Below are 16,612 nucleotides of genomic sequence, written 5' to 3'. Positions count from 1 at the left end.
CATGGGCTTCAAATCCATGCCCTTACCCCACTGCAAATTGGGCTCCTTGGCCCAACACGGGAAATAACCAACCTGGGCTTCTAGGACCACGTCACAGCAGGCTTATGCTAATTCTGTTGCAAGTTTGTCTATACCAACAGACATTGAAGCAGCCATGCACACCATGACCCTCAATACTCCGGACGAAAATTGGTATCTTGATACTGGAGTAACTTCTCACATGACCAACTCGCAAGGTAAACTCGTGTCTTACATATCTTCGAATTTGCCTAAAAGTATTATAGTCGGTAATGGAAATGGAATACCAATTAAAGGGTCGGGCCAAACCTCAATATAAAACGAAACTTGACCACTCTATTTATCTAATGTTTTACACGCACCAAATCTCATTAAGAACTTAATCTCCGTTCGTAAACTAACTGTTGATAATAACATTTCTATTGATTTTGATCCATTTGGTTTTTCTGTGAAGGAATATCCGAAGGGGACCACTCTAATGCGGTGTAATAGCACCGGCGATCTCTACCCGTTTCATCCATCTTTGCTACATCAACTCAAGTCGTCTTTTGTTTTTAATGCTTCTACTTCCGATTTATGGCGTCAACGCTTAGGACATCCAAGTGTTAATATTATGAAATCTCTTAGCAATAAAGACTTTATTTCATGTAATGTTAGTAATAAAACTCATGTTTGCAAACATTGTGTACTTGGAAAGCAAACTAAATTACCTTTCTATTCTTCTTTGCCTACAACTTTAGCTCCATTCGACATAATCCACAGTGACTTGTGGACGTCCCCGAAACTTAGCTCAAGCGGTCACAAATACTATCTTCTATTTCTAGACGACTACACTAATTTTCTATGGACATTTCCTATCGGGAATAAGTCGCAAGGTTTTTCTATATTCCAAAACTTTCACACATACATACTAAATCAATTCAAAATGAACATTAAAACACTACAATGCAATAACGGAAAAGAGTATGATAATACACCATTCCATAACTTCTGTAATCAAAATGGAATCACTTTCTGTTTTTCTTGCCCCTACACCTCACCATAAAAAGGGAAGGCGGAACGAAAAATACAAACAATAAATAATACTATCCGTACCTTACTTTCACAATCGTGTGTCCCATACTCCTTCTGGTCTCATGCATTAGAAGTAGCAACTTACATACGTAATATTTTACCAACTAAAATCTTAAATTTCCAATCACCAACACAAATTCTCTATCTACGAACACCTCAAGGTGTTTGGTTGTCTCTGTTTCCCTTTATTACCATCAACGTCACTTCACAAATTACAACAAAGATCAACACCATGTGTTTTCCTAGGCTACCCAACAAACCATCGAGGATACAAATGCTTCGATATGTCTACAAATAAAATAATCTTATCTCGACACATTATCTTCGATGAACAAAACTTCCCATTTTCAACTATAAACAAGCAATCTGAAGAAACTTATAATTTTCTAGATGAAGGATTCAATCCTATCTTCTATACACAACAAACTACAACACAATCACCATCTCTTTCTAATACTAACACGTTAAATACTAGCCCCACTCAACATCCATCCCCTAATCCACCTCGGCCAAATCACGTTAATACCACAAACCCATCTTCTGTTCTATCACCAACAACCAATAATACAACTTCTAACATTACCAACACAATGCAAACCAACTCTCAAAACACCCTTCCTACTACTTCCTCTCCTGATATTACTCGACCAACACGAACGATGATGACACGCGCGATGTCTGGAATCCATAAACCTAAAGCTCCTTTTAATCTATTAATAACTACTTCTCAGTCAACAAATAATACAACACTTTCACCCTTACCTAGCAACCCAAAAATGGCCCTGTCCGACCCAAATTAGCGCCAAGCCATGGCCGATGAATACAAGGCACTCGTAGATAATAAGACTTGGGTTTTAGTACCACACGACCCGAACGTCCACGTGATTCGATCAATGTGGATTTTTAGACATAAAATGAAATCGGATGGATCATTTGAACGCTATAAAGCAAGGTTGGTAGGGGATGGCCGTTCTCAACAAGGAGTAGATTGCCAAGAAACGTTTAGTCCGGTAGTTAAACCCGCAACAATTCGTATCGTCTTAACTATTGCAATATCAAACTCTTGGACAATCCACCAACTTGATGTTAAAAATGCATTTTTACATGTAAATCTTAAAGAAACGGTCTACATGTATCAACCGACCGGTTTCAAGGATCCTAAATTTCCAAACCATATATGCTTACTCAAACGATCTATATACGGCTTAAAGCAATCTCCTCGTGCTTGGTACACTAGATTTTCTAATGATGCGGCTAAAATCGGGTTTGTTCATAGCAAATGCGACCATTCGCTTTTCATATATAAGAACGGACGTTACATTGCATACTTATTGCTATACGTCGATGATATTATTTTAACTACATCTACTAATGAACTTCGTGACTCTCTGATGACATTTCTTGCTAGAGAATTTTCTATGAAGTACCTTGGCCCTTTAAGCTCTTTTCTAGGTATACATGTTACAAGAAATGATACAGGTCTCTTTTTAAGTCAAGAAGCATATGCAAGAGATATCATACAAAGGGCAGGTTTATCAGAGTCAAATCCAGTTTCGACTCCAGTGGATGCAAATGGTAAATTAAGTGTCAATGCAGGTCTGCATATCATGATCCTACTTACTACCGAAGCTTAGCAAGAGCACTTCAATATTTAACCTTCACAAGCCCCGATATATCATATGTCGTCCAACAAGTTTGTCTTCATATGCACGCACCATGTCAAAATCACATGTTAGCTATCAAACGCATTATCAGATACTTGATCGGTACATTAAATTTCGGCCTACACCTGACCAAAAACAAGTCACACGCACTAATGTCATATACGGATGTCGATTGGGGCAGGTGTCCGGACACAAGACGATCTACTTCGGGTTATTGTATGTTTCTAGGGGACAACCTGATATCTTGGTCATCCAAAAGGCAACCCACTATAGCACGATCAAGTGCCGAAGCTGAATATCGGGGAGTTGCGAATGTTGTGGCAGAATCTTGTTGGATCCGAAACTTGTTACTCGAACTACACAAACCAGTCCAAAAAGAAACGTTTGTATTTTGCGATAATGTAAGTTCTATATATCTTTCGGGTAATCCGGTACAACACCAACGTACTAAACACATTGAACTCGACATACACTTCGTTCGATAAAAAGTGACACGAGGAGAGGTTCGGGTGCATCATGTACCAACTCGTTTTCAAATTGCTGACATCTTTACAAAAGGCCTACCACGTATTCTTTTTGAAGAATTCAGGACCAGTCTTTGCATTCGGAAACCTACAGCTGCGACTGCGGGGGAATATTAAATGTATTATATGTAGTGTAACAAATTAATGTACCAAGTCAGTAGTCTAACGAATTATTGTAGCATGTCACATTTGAAATACATATTTAGGATACAGTCAAACAGAACACTAGTGTAGAAGTTATCTGTACCTATTTTAGAGGAAGGTTTGTTAGCCAAAGTAGTTGAAGCAAAGCTGAATGATCGACAGAAGCATTGTATAAATAGGAGACATTTGTGATTAATGAAAATCATCGAATTATTAATTACTTTCATATATATATATATATATATATATATATATATATATATATATATATATATATATATATTTAAACCTGTTGATTTGCCCGCGGGTTGCGGGTATCCACGAGTCATGGATACGGGTGAAACAAATTACTCGTTGATGGGTAGACGGGCGTCGACTTGTAAGAAGAAGCTGTGACGGGTAGCTCGCGGGTTTAATGGATCCGCGCCTTTCATCCGCAGGTGTCATCCCTAGTTTATTGCAACTTCTACAACAATATAACGAAGTAAACTTGAGGCAAAAGTACCATTTGCAACACTTATGAAAAAAATAATGCTTAAAAATACCAGCACCAGGGAAACACAACTTTCGACTAGGACATCAGCTCCCTCTTGCACAACTCCCCCGAACAGCCCAGAACTCCTTGCTAACTGCTTCAACTTTCAACTAGGACAGCAACTCCCTCTTGCACAACGCGGATAGGTGAAACTAAATGATTGCGTGCTGTAATTTCAGTCATATCTCCTTTCTGGAAACTTTTAAATTTCAAAGACACCCTTATGTCAAATCATTGTGTTATGTTGTAAATGTTAACAATATATGTACATTGTTGTTGGTGATTTTAGTGTCATCGACTATTTTGTATGATGTTGATTTACTTGAGACAAGGGAGTTTCGAGTTAAAGTTACATACGAGTTAGAAGAGTGCGGAGTGCATTCTTGTATAAGCTAACTTGATTATAAATTTATAATCCAATTAAAAGGTTGTGTTTAATAGTTTGTGTATGCTCTTCATAAAATGATCTAACTTTTCGAAAAATTGTATAATTTAAGAAAATGTGTGATTCATAAAATGGTGTAATTTTCTTGTAACATTTTCATCAAAATGTGTGATCATTAATGGATACATTTTCATCAAAAGGTGTAACTTTTAGTTATATATATAGAGAGATCTTGTCTCCCATTTCAAATGATGGAAAAATGAAAATTATAGATTCATAATACTCTTTATTCTTCACTCTAAAATGTACATTTATTTCGTCCTAAATTTAGTAATTTACTAAGCGTGTGCATCGTGTAACTATAATACTTTAAAGAATCAATAAAGACGGGCTAATTAACAAAAGTTATCATCAAAAATGGCTTCTAGCCTAATGTTATCAAGAGAACTCATCAACTTTGAGTTCCTTGCAAGAGGTCTCAGGTTCGAATCCCGTATAGGGCGAATATTTAGTGGTGGCCAGGGATGGGTTGGAAATAGCCAGGGAGTAATCCTGCTGGGCTGCGTACATCAGAGTATGAGGTCGGATTACTTGCCCTTCCGGGTAGCTCGAATAGGGAAAACCTTCTACCTCACCTCATTAACTTTGAGTTTGTGATTTCGATTCTTGTGGTGAATGAAAACCGATGTATGTTTCTTGTTAGGAAAAAAAAAAGTAACGAAAGTATTTGGTCGATTAAACAAGAAGCTAGTCATGTACTTTGTTGTTGATCTCTCAACACTCTACTCGCCTAGTTTTTTGGCTTGTTCTCAAGTTCATTAGCCGATTGGAGAAACGATTGAAACAAAGGGTTTTTTCCCATCGAGTATTTCGTGCCTTTCCGCCTTTTAGTCTTCATTTCTAACTAGAAAAAAAAAATCGACCGCGCGTTGCTGCGGTTGTATTCAACGCGCAGTCAAATTTGGATATAGGTTGTTTGGTACCTAATATATCTAGTAGGTTGGATTGTTTGTTGGACGTGTATATATATGTATGAAATATAGCCCGAAATATTTAGTGTTTTTTTTTAACGATGTCCGTTTCGCGTATAGTTAGTCGCGTTGTGTTCGTAAAATTATTTCGAGTTGAACGGTGGTCTCGGAAAAATTTAACTCGTACCGAGCGAGAATATAGGGCCCGTTATTTAGTGTTTTTTTAACGATGTCCGTTTCGCGTATAGTTAGTCCCGTTGGGTCCGTCTGATTTTTTCGAGTTGAACGGTGACCTCGAAAAATTTTAACTCGGACCGAGCGAGAAGATAGGGCCTGTTAAAATTCGGGTGGAATTAATTTCTTTTATTTTAATAAAATTATATATTTACGCTTTCTACTCCTGGAAAAGTGAAAACTTGAGGGGCCGTTGTGTAAATTAAGCCGAAATTGAGGGACCCTTTGTAGTGTGAACGTAAACTCAAAACGACAATCAAATTGAACTGAAACTACGATTTCGGCCATTAATTTTAGTATGTAGGTATTGAACTGAAACTACGATTTCGGCTATGAATTTTAGTATTTAGGTAAACTAGTGAGAGTTATTATACTAAAGTACGGAGTAATTATTTTGTTAACAGATCAAGTGTGATCAGGATAAATAATACATTGCCTCGAGTATGGGAATTTTTAGTGGTACATTTCAATGCTCATGTTCAATTTGTCACAATCCAAGAATCTAAAGTGAAAGAGCGTCAATTGTTTTTTGTTGCATGCTGTTTGGGTCAGTCTCTCACAAAAGTTGATGTTTGGGGTACAAGGTCCAATTTGAGGGCTTTTGTTTTTGCAAGAATGGCGAGGCCCTTTGTCTTAGGCACAAAGCAAGTGGACATGTTAATTAGTTTTTTGAGGCCCTTTGTTTTCATCAAGCACAAATTACAAGGTTGACGGTTTTTGATAAGGGCACTTCAAAGGAGTAGACAATTTCTTTTCTTGTCGGGTTAGCAAAAGATGGAGGTCGTCTGCTAAGTTTGGTTGTTCATTATCAATTTTTTCAATGTTTTCATAGACATCTTTGGAGAATCATATACAATTCTCCTTCTTGTAATTTCTCGGGTTTTCATCTTTCGATGAAAAATTTCCGTTTTATTTATATATTTATATTTATGTTTTCCACCGAAAAAAAAAAATAATACATTGCCAATAAAAGAACTCAACAATGGTTGGGCTTCTTAATGGGCTTTGACAAAGAAATATAAGTGGCCGACTGGACACTAATTTTAATTGAGTCGTTTACCATCCACACGACACGACACGACACGACACGACGCTGCCGTAATCAATCAATCAATCACTAAAGAAAACCCTAATTTCATACGATCTTACTCCCATCTACCATCCAAATTTACGCCTAAATCAAGCAAAGCAAAGATGCACATCTCTCCGAAAAGGAAAATAAAAAGGTATTTTATATGTATTCTTTCATTGAATTATTATATTGTCGTTGAATATATTTCATCGGATTTAGGGATTTGTCATGTATATCATCTGAATAAATTTGTTTCTTGGCATTTATTCAAGTTAGGATTGGTTTGGTTTGAAAAATTGATGTATATATAGTTTTTGGGTGTATGTATTTTGGGATCATCCTTTATAATTTTTATTTATTTTCAGAAACAAAGAGATGGAGAATAGTAGTATTGTTTGTCTAATAGAGAGGCCGCCGCCACCCACCCCTCATCTCAGAAACAATCCAGAGCAAATGGCTAAAATTGTTAAGTTATTGGATGGAAATTAATTAAAACAGGAGAAGCTTTTTAATCCGTTACAATGCCCTTTTTATAAGGGAATACAACAAAAACAGAGTTGAAAATTCACCCTCTATATTTACTTACTCTTCCAGAATGCTGGTGAAGAACCCCAAGGCGTGGTTATCGCGTGGAGACTTATTGATTTGACACAACAATGACACGTAGAGCTACCGGTGGTCATTACGCTTTTGAATTGCTATTATACAATTTTGTTAACGAGGCTTGGTGAATCATCCCGTTACAAATTGATATCCTTTAGGTATGACTTACTTTAGTTTTACATTTACAATTTATATACACATTTGTTGGAATTGAAAGTGCAATTGAAAATGCAAATGGGATACCAGTCTGTATGTCGAGTTCCAGCTGAAAACGGATAATGCTTTGATTGAATTTGATCGAGATATGGATGCGGAAAATGTTATTTGCACCATATCCTACGATGATGAGATGGTCTACGATGATGAGATGGTCCGATACAGGATAATTCCTTTTGTAGATCCACACCAATATCTAGCTGACGATGAAGATACTTCTTGTTTGTGGCATTTTTCTAGATCGAGTGACGATGAGATATTCTTTGTTTGTGGTATTTTTGTAGATGGAGTGGAGTTCTGTTTACGTATACTCTACATCCTTTACTTTGAGTTTGAATTTCAATTGATTCCATCATCTTCATGTTTACCGAAGAGATGGTAATGGAACACAATATACTTTGCGCGCGTGTACCACAACATATGATGATTGATGGTTTAAGAACGTCTACTCTTAATATGGAACGATATATTGGAGCCACGGAAATGAGTGATATTCTCTATGTGAGTATAAGCGGTTCGGGTTTGACTGTGGAACCAATCTGAGTAATCTGGCTTTACAACTTGACTATGGGCTTTACAAATATCGTCTACTAAATTGTAAAGCCAGATTGCTTAGAAATATCCAGAGTCTAATTCCAACCGCTTATACTCACATATAGAATATCACCAATTACCTTGGCTCCAACATATCGTTCCATGTTAAGAGTAAACGTTCCTAAACCATGAATCATCATATGTTGTGGTACAGACGCACGCAAAGTATATTGTGTTCCATTACCATCTCTTCAGTAAATATGAACATTTCGAAATCCATTAAAAGTCAAACTCATAACATGTAGATTATAAATGGGTAACAGATCGTTATACATTCATTGTAATGCACGCTTTAGCAGTGCCATGCATGTAGCTGAGCAGCAGCTAGTCAACACTATATCAGGTATCATACGACGACTTCAGTTCATTATACGTGTGATTTTTGATTAACTTGACGATATGGCAGGAAATGGTGATGGACCAGCAATCGGAATCGATTTAGGAACGACGTACTCGTGCGTCAAAGTATGGAAGCACGATAGGGTTGAGATCATCGCTAATGATCAGGAGGACTACGTCATCATATGTTGCGTTTACGGACACTGGACGTTTGATCGGCGATGCCTACCAAGAATCAAGTGGCTATGAATCCCTGTAATAGCGGTTTTGGTAAACGTTCCACGCCTCACTCTGTTTTATATACATTTATGTTTTTTTAATATTTGTTATTTGTAGACCTAGGGTTTAGTAGTATTATATTGTGCTTTAATAATTATTTTCGAATTTCTGATTTGTGAATGCGTATACGTAATGCATTTGGGATCTGTAATTTGTTGTTACAGCTTACTAGCTCTGTGTGTATATAGTTGCTCTGTTACTATAGTTGGACAATGTGTATATAGTTGATTGTTGGTGATAAATTTATCTAAGTTATAAAACCTAGAAATCTGATTAGTATATTTGATGAAAAATTTGAACATTTATGTTGTTCAAGCTGGACAACCTTGAAGGAATAATTTATTTACTTATACTATTGTTCTGTTTATGCAGTATATACATGATATCTGTTTAAGTTTATACACAAAGTCTGATAATGTTACATAATGTGTTATATGATTTATCATGTTTTTTGCTTGTTTAACATCTTCTTTATTTTGCATTAAACTCTTGTCAAATCTTTTTGGATTAATGACTACTTTGTGCAATTATATGTTTGCCCTAGTTTTTGTTCTGTTTTTTTACTAATGTCAGTAAGACTTACAATAAGCTTTGTTTTAATTGTAGATGCGAAGAGGTTGATCGGTAGAAGGGTCAGTGATCCGTCCGTTCAAAGTGACATAAAGCTGCGGCCATCCAAGGTCATGTCTGGTCCTGCTAACAGACCACTAAGTCAGGTTACATACAAAGGTGAAGAGAAACAATTTGCAGCAGAAGAGATCTCTTCAATGGTGCTTATAAAGATGCGAGAAATTCCAGACAAGAAGATGAAGGAGCTGGAGGGTATTTGTAACCCTATAATTGCTAAGATGTACCAAACTGTTGGTGGTGTTCCTGGTAAGGGTGGCGGAATGGCTCGGCTGCTGGTGGAAGTGGTGCCGGTCCTAAGATTGAAGAAGTCAATTAATTCTGTTCGGTTAATTTCTGCAAAAAAGCAAAAGATATTTTGATTAGTTTCTAAATAAATGAAGTTTACATTCTAGTACTTGTCTGATCTTAATTATATATGCAGTAGTTTTTATTTGATAATCTCAACCTTCATACATGAAGGTTGAAGTTAATAGCATAATGTGACATGTCATAAAAACGTAGTTGGTAAACTAACAGAACACAATTTAGTAATTAGTAAATACATGAAAGAAATAAACACGATGACGGGACGACACTACTGATATTGCTAACTTGAATGGCATCAAATGCTCTTAACATTGTACTTGAAAATTGCTAAAGACTAGTAGTCGATATTTGAGTAGTTACGTCCAATTACAACAAATTACACATCTAATTACAAATTGCACGAAATAAACCTTTTTCATGTGTTTTTGAATATTGTTGGTCAAGTTAGTCATTGGTTTCTTTTGAACACTCGTGTTTTGAGTCGGTTGTTGAACGTTGTGGGAGTCCTCTTGTACAAGAGTAGTGTCAAGGTACCGATAACTGTTATGTCAACATGGTGTTTAACGTTTTAATAATTATTATAACTGGTTTATAACCAACGACTTTGCGGGATTAAACATAAATACTTTTGTAATATGTCAAAACGAAGTAGCGAAATGATATATCAAGCCTATTAGTAATGATTTTTGTAACAGCTTAAAGTATGTATGTGGATCATATTGTTCATTGTAGTAATTTGATATAGTGTGTTTATGTTTATTACTATTACTATTATTATTATATTATAGTGAATAGTGATAGTGATAGTGATAGTGATAGTGATTAGTTAAATTGTTTGACTTTTTACCCTGTGTCTTAGCTGTGCATGAAAGTAGCGTAGCATACAGATAAATATACAAGTACAGGGCCAATCCCTAGAAGAAGGGTAACAAACCAAAATGTTATAGTAATATTTTTATGAAATGGTTTAGATGCAAGAACTGGTGACAATTACTAATTCAAAATTAGCATAATACAATAGTAAATAAAGATTATTAATGATTAACAATAAAGATAAGAATATATAAGTCTAAGTTATTCAACTCTACTACTGTAATAATAACTTAATGAAATGGCACTTACATAGACAACAGACAAATGAACTTGCGGGCATAGCCCAACGATTCTCCCCATGTACTTTGTGTCATGAGATAGGGAGAGGTCATGGGTTAGGGATGACATGATTTTCTTTAAACCAGTTGAACACCATTATGTGGTATATATTGACCCTATAGGGAGGTTTTACCGGATTCGTTCACGGAACCCTACCCGGAACCACTGCCCGAATGGATGTGTTCCCAGGTACTGTCGAACGGGTTCGGGTTTCCTCCCGAACGTGTGTGTTACGTGCAAATGATGAGGGCCGTTGAAAGAAATAATCTACTGATGTCAAAAAAATCGCCGTTTAAAAAAAAAAAATATACAACAGACAAATTATACGGAGTAAATAATTATGTAGTTAAAATTATACGGAGTAGATAAAATATAAAAAAGTTGAAAATACAAAAATACCATGATATCAACGGAAGAAGCTATGGAGTGTCGTGCAAATTACCGCAGGTAAAGCCTCAAAACTTTTCTTGAGTTATATTTATCTTCTAATATCTTATTATTCAAACCGACTTAAATATACAATTTTCAGAAAATATTAAGAAAACATCCTGATGTTAAGTAAACGAATTAGCATGGTAATTCATGTATAAATGTGCTTCATCTAGGTAACAAACAATCATTATGTACTGTAGTATTTAAAAGGTAACTTGCATAAGAGTCCTATTTTTGGTGTGCAAATGCGATTTTCGGGCTATTTATACATGTAAAATGTACAAGTCTGTGTAAATTTGATGGTACACACCAAGAAGCATACAATTTGCTCTATAGTATCATAACTTAAATAAACCACACAACATATTGCATCGACCACGATGAATATTTACATAAATGTGCAGATAATTTTCGAAAAGCTCGGCTAAATAAAAAGTTTCACGATTGAGGTTCTGAAGACGAAGGAGCAGAAGCTCTTGGATGCTTGTAGTCCTGTTCAGGTGCCAAATTCTCTTGGGCAGCTCTCTTTGGTCTCAACTGCAAAAATGGAAACAGATTCTAATGAATACAGTAGATTGAAAAGGGCAAAGTCGTCTTTTTGAATCAAAGCATGTAATGTTGGCAAAAATACACATTGATCTTTTGTAAGAATCTCACCTTCTCGTCACCACGCTGATAGAATTGCCTGAGAAGTATGTTTTTGGTTTCCGAAGATATCACTGCAAAAATGACTTGCATTAAGAGTACAATACACACAAATAAATTCAAAGTTGTCACCCTTTTTCCCATGAATGAAACTTATAAACCGCTTCATTTTCTTTTATTTTTTAACAGCATGTTAGGAGTCACTGATGGGTCCAGCACAAGTGGAACCACCCACCCGATCATATCCGGAACACCTGTCAGGAGGAAACCTACAACACCTACTTGAATCCGGGCCACGTATTTCGAGCTGGGAAAACCCAACCCGGGTCACGTCCTCCGAATCTCATGCTCAAGAATGAGCGGTATTGTTGAGCTATTACCTCATTGGTTAAGCCACTTCATTTTTTAACTTATTATCATGTTAAGGTCATATATATTCATTACCATCAATAGAATTGTCAATTAATTATTTTGATTCGGACACATTAAATGAGCGTTTAATAAAACTGAATGATTAAACGTTGAACGATTCATAATTTGAATGATTCAAAGAGTCTGAATGAGAATAACATGTTTGATAATCGATTTGAATGAACAATATGAATGATGTAAAATTACCTTATTAACCTTTTGAATGAATAAAACACACTATAGTTGTTTAATAAGTGTTATTGATATAATTTAAATAGGATATTATATAAAATTTAAGTAATTTATGGTTAAGAGAGTATTTCAACTCTGAATGGTTGCCGAATGGTCCAACATTCAGTGCTGAATCATTCAATTAAAAGAGGTAATCAGCACCCTCAATATTTTTCTTAAACAAGCCGAACTAGTAAAACCCCAACCACATGTTGCCATTTTAACGGCACAGAGGAAATATCCACAAATGACCAACCAAAACGGTTTTAGTTAGGTCAAATGGGTTGAAAGTTGCCAAAATTGTATCCAAACGAAACCTCCTGAATCGATGATTATTATAGTAATAACACAGCATTACATACTTAACATATTAATTGTACTTTCACAACAAAAATGTTTATAGCACCTAAAAACTCGACGTAGAACACATAAAAAGTTAAAGATGGAAAGACAGGAAACATACGAGTGTATGAATGATTATATTACCTTGGTCGGGTGGTGGAAGAGTCCGTTCATGAGTTGGATGATACGTAATCGGTGTCTTCTTCTGAAAAAATGAATAAAAAATTGCTTACGTAATCTAACAAAATATCATAACTCTAAATGACTGAATATACAGCAAAGGTTTATACAATGTTATATTCACGTGAACTTTTCAACGAAGACATTAAATCAAAAAAAGGAACACTAGTGTTCACAATCTAGCTAATATAGTAGAGAAGAGTGATCGAGCTATTAAATCAGACAAGAACGGCTGTTTTTTAGTGTGTCAAAAATTAAATTTTTCTGTGTGATTATGCTACTAACAAAAAGACGCGGAAACAATCTACAAAAAAATACTTGTAGTAAAGTAATTGTTAACATAATGCACCAAAAATGGAATTTTGAAGAAATTGTCTATAAGTGCAAGTGAATGTGATACTATAAAAATGTTACACACTATCATCTTACCACATTGTTACTTCCAAACATTGTATACATCATACCATGAAATGTAGCAAAATTTCCTTTTTGCTTTCAACCATATATATGCTTATTACAAAAAAAAAAAAAAAAAAAAAAAGTAAAAACCTTTGGAGACAAACAACACAAGATAACTTGCACCTGTTTCACTGTTATAAATTATTTCATATGTGAATTCAGCAAAATTTGCATATATTAATTCAAGGAACACTAAAATAGAGCTTATAACTGCACACTGTCAAACAATTGATAACAAGTAATTTACCATACATACAGTTCAATTAGTAAAGAAAACCCTAGATTTAATAATATGAAATATAAAATGAAATCATGATGATTATCATGAAAGATGAAGAAAAAAATGTGAATTGAAACTTACGGAAGGAGCAGAAGGATCGTTAGGGCGAAGTTGGGTGAAGTTATGTGGATCGAATGATGGCCAGTTGCCATCAATTCGAGACCCCATTCTATTCAATCCAATCACACAACAGATCAAGAAATGATAACAATAATAAAAAATAATGATATAATGTAGCAGAGTGATTTATTAATTTAATTATATTAATCTGCGGCTTGCCGGCTTGTGTTTGTGTTTTTGGGGATAACAATGAACACGACATCTACATGGGTTCATTTTTGATTTTTTAACTAGATACAAAAGAAAAACAGAGTTTTTACTTTGAAAAAATTACGTCCATAATACCTGTGGTTTGCTCATTTTTTCACCACAGCACCTAAACTTTTATTTTTGCTTCGATGGTACCTAGGGTTTCATTTTATCACTGAATTGGTACCAACCTCTAACGTCTGTTAAACTTAACTGTTTATCCCCTCACATGCATGGCACATGTGAGGGTAATTCTGTCCATTAATATTTGTTGTCAATATAAAAACACCAGGATGTGTCTGCTTCGACAATTAACAATACCTAAAGATAAACCCCTAATTTGCAAATCGTCCTAATCGATTTCCAATTACCCTAATATACTATCTTGGTTATGCTATTTGGATTGACTGATTTGGGTTAGAGAAAAAAAGAATACTTTAGTCATTAAAACACTATTTATTGACTGATTTTGTGATTGCAATTTGTACATGAACTGTTAAATCCAATGTGGTAATGCCAAAGCTAAAGTCATAACAAATAAGTCAATAGAGTTAATGCCAAAGTGTTGGCAACTTGGTAATACTGTTTTATAGTGTTAATAACAAAGTCATAACAACTTGGTAATACTTATATACCGTTTAAGTACTAAAGTGTGTTTTAATGACTAAAGTAGGATATTTTGACCCAAAGTCAAAATCAGTTAACAAATAGTGTATTTTTTTTTTACCCAAAACCCTAAAACACTAGAAAATCATTCATAACTAATTTAGTTATATACTTTTTTAGTGCTAAAGTATGTTTTAGTGACTAAAGTAGGTTATTTTGACCCAAAGTCAAAATCAGTCAACAAATAGTATATATTTTTTTTTTACCTAAAACCCTAAAACACTAGAAACTCATTCATAACTAGCTAAGTTATATACTGTTTTAGTGCTAAAGTGTGTTTTAATGACTAAAGTAGGTTATTTTGACCCAAAGTCAAAATCAGTCAACAAATAGTGTAATTCTTACCCAAAACCCTAAAACACTAGAAAATCATTCATAACTAGTTGAGTTAATGACTAAAGTAGGTTATTTTGACCCAAAATGTATTTTTTTTTACCCAAAACCCTAAAATCAGTCAACCTAAAATCAGTCAACAAATAGTGTTTTAATGACTAAAGTATTTTATTTTCTCTAACCCAAATCAGTCAACCCAAATAGCATAACCAAGAAAGTATATTAGGGTAATTAGGAATCGATTAAGACGATTTGTAAATTAGGGTTTATCTTTAGGTATTGTTAATTGTCGAAGCAGACACATCCTGGTGTTTTTATATTGACAACAAAAATTAATGGACAGAATTACCCTCACATGTGCCACGCATGTGAGGGGATAGACAGTTAAGTTTAACAGACGTTAGAGGTTGGTACCAATTCAGTGATAAATTGAAACCCTAGGTACCATCGAAGCAAAAATAAAAGTTTAGGTGCTGTGGTGAAAAAATGAGCAAACCACAGGTACTATGGACATAATTTTTTCTTTTACTTCTATTCTCATTTTGTAATTTGTAATTATCTTGAAAAAAAACATCAGATTTAATTACTTTTACTCTCTCATACAATTTGATAATAACTATCATTAAGTGAACAGTAATTACCATGTACAAGTTTTTTTATGCATGTTAACGACAATTCTAAACATTATCGTTAGCAAAATCCTAATGTCATTATTATAAAGCAATCCATAACGGTATCCATGCTCACCATGTCCTCACCCCCGCTCTCAAAGACACTGATGTCATTCGTCATAGGCTCACCTTTGTTTGACTCGTACCGGATATTTTCTTACACATATTCCTGAATGAAGGCTTGTGATATATTTATTTCTACTCATAACTTCAAAACTTGTACTCTAGTTTATTTAACTAATATTGTGAGTCATGTATTGTTGAGGAAGTATGTGATTGTTATCAGTGTCCATGTCTTTGGGAGGAAATGGGGAAACCATGTTGATGTGGCGGTATGTCCTGGTAAGAAATATGTCATCGTTGGACGTGGTCAAATAAAACATCGGATGAAAGGGAGCGAGCGAGTATAGGTTACTCCTATAATGTTGGGTCTTAGAGTCAGTAAAAGGTCTACTGGTGCTACCCAAAGACTTAAATGATATTTATCACTATTAAGAACAACCGGGCTTCTTCTCATTTTCTTTGGCACCTACGGTAGAGATTGGAGGTAGCGAAATTCCATCACTCATTCATAAAAACAAACAGGCTTTTTCACATTTTTCTTTGGCACCTGCGGAAGAAATCGAACCAGAAAAAACTGGATGCAAATCGGAAATATTGATTCCGATCATTTAAAACCGACTAAAAATTGATTCGGGAAAACTGAAAACGAATCGAAACTGGTTTTTCCAAAAATTGATTAAAAAAATTATGTTTCTAATAACCGAAAACTGAAAGTTTTTTGCACCTCTGATACTGGACCAATCTAATTCGGCCCTTTTGTTGGATCAAACTCCAATAGTTTAGTTAATGTTGCTTAGTTCGGTTAATTTTGCTTAATAAAAATTTGGGCTTGATTCAAATTAGTTCGGTT

General features: G+C 35.0%; 2 protein-coding genes across 8 annotated transcripts; one reads left to right on the top strand and one right to left on the bottom strand.

Annotated features, from left to right (window-relative positions):
• The first annotated feature begins 6,615 nt into the window (after positions 1-6,615).
• LOC139847178 (heat shock cognate 70 kDa protein-like) lies at positions 6,616-9,742 on the top strand. 7 transcript variants are annotated; one of them, XM_071836807.1, is made up of 5 exons: positions 6,616-6,775; positions 6,987-7,086; positions 7,216-8,377; positions 8,441-8,643; positions 9,259-9,742. In XM_071836807.1, exons 4-5 carry the CDS (start codon positions 8,595-8,597, stop codon positions 9,639-9,641), a joined length of 432 nt encoding a protein of 143 aa, XP_071692908.1. In that variant the 5' UTR covers positions 6,616-6,775; positions 6,987-7,086; positions 7,216-8,377; positions 8,441-8,594; the 3' UTR covers positions 9,642-9,742. The 7 variants fall into 7 exon arrangements, with proteins under 7 accessions (XP_071692908.1, XP_071692909.1, XP_071692906.1 ...); XM_071836808.1 differs by having other exon boundaries at positions 6,987-7,382; positions 7,725-8,377; XM_071836805.1 differs by having other exon boundaries at positions 6,987-7,382; positions 7,471-8,377.
• A 1,651-nt stretch (positions 9,743-11,393) lies between these two features.
• Positions 11,394-14,016, bottom strand: LOC139850474 (DET1- and DDB1-associated protein 1). The gene is made up of 4 exons (XM_071840046.1): positions 13,802-14,016; positions 12,946-13,006; positions 11,830-11,891; positions 11,394-11,709 (listed from the first exon to the last, which is right to left on the bottom strand). The coding sequence occupies exons 1-4, from the start codon at positions 13,886-13,888 to the stop codon at positions 11,611-11,613; spliced, it is 309 nt and encodes a 102-aa protein (XP_071696147.1). The 5' UTR covers positions 13,889-14,016; the 3' UTR covers positions 11,394-11,610.
• Positions 14,017-16,612: the final 2,596 nt, after the last annotated feature.

Source organism: Rutidosis leptorrhynchoides, chromosome 5 (assembly GCF_046630445.1).
Source record: "Rutidosis leptorrhynchoides isolate AG116_Rl617_1_P2 chromosome 5, CSIRO_AGI_Rlap_v1, whole genome shotgun sequence".
Lineage (NCBI taxonomy): Eukaryota > Viridiplantae > Streptophyta > Magnoliopsida > Asterales > Asteraceae > Rutidosis > Rutidosis leptorrhynchoides.
Note: the sequence above shows the minus strand (reverse complement) of the source record. Positions and strands in the feature narration are given on the sequence as shown.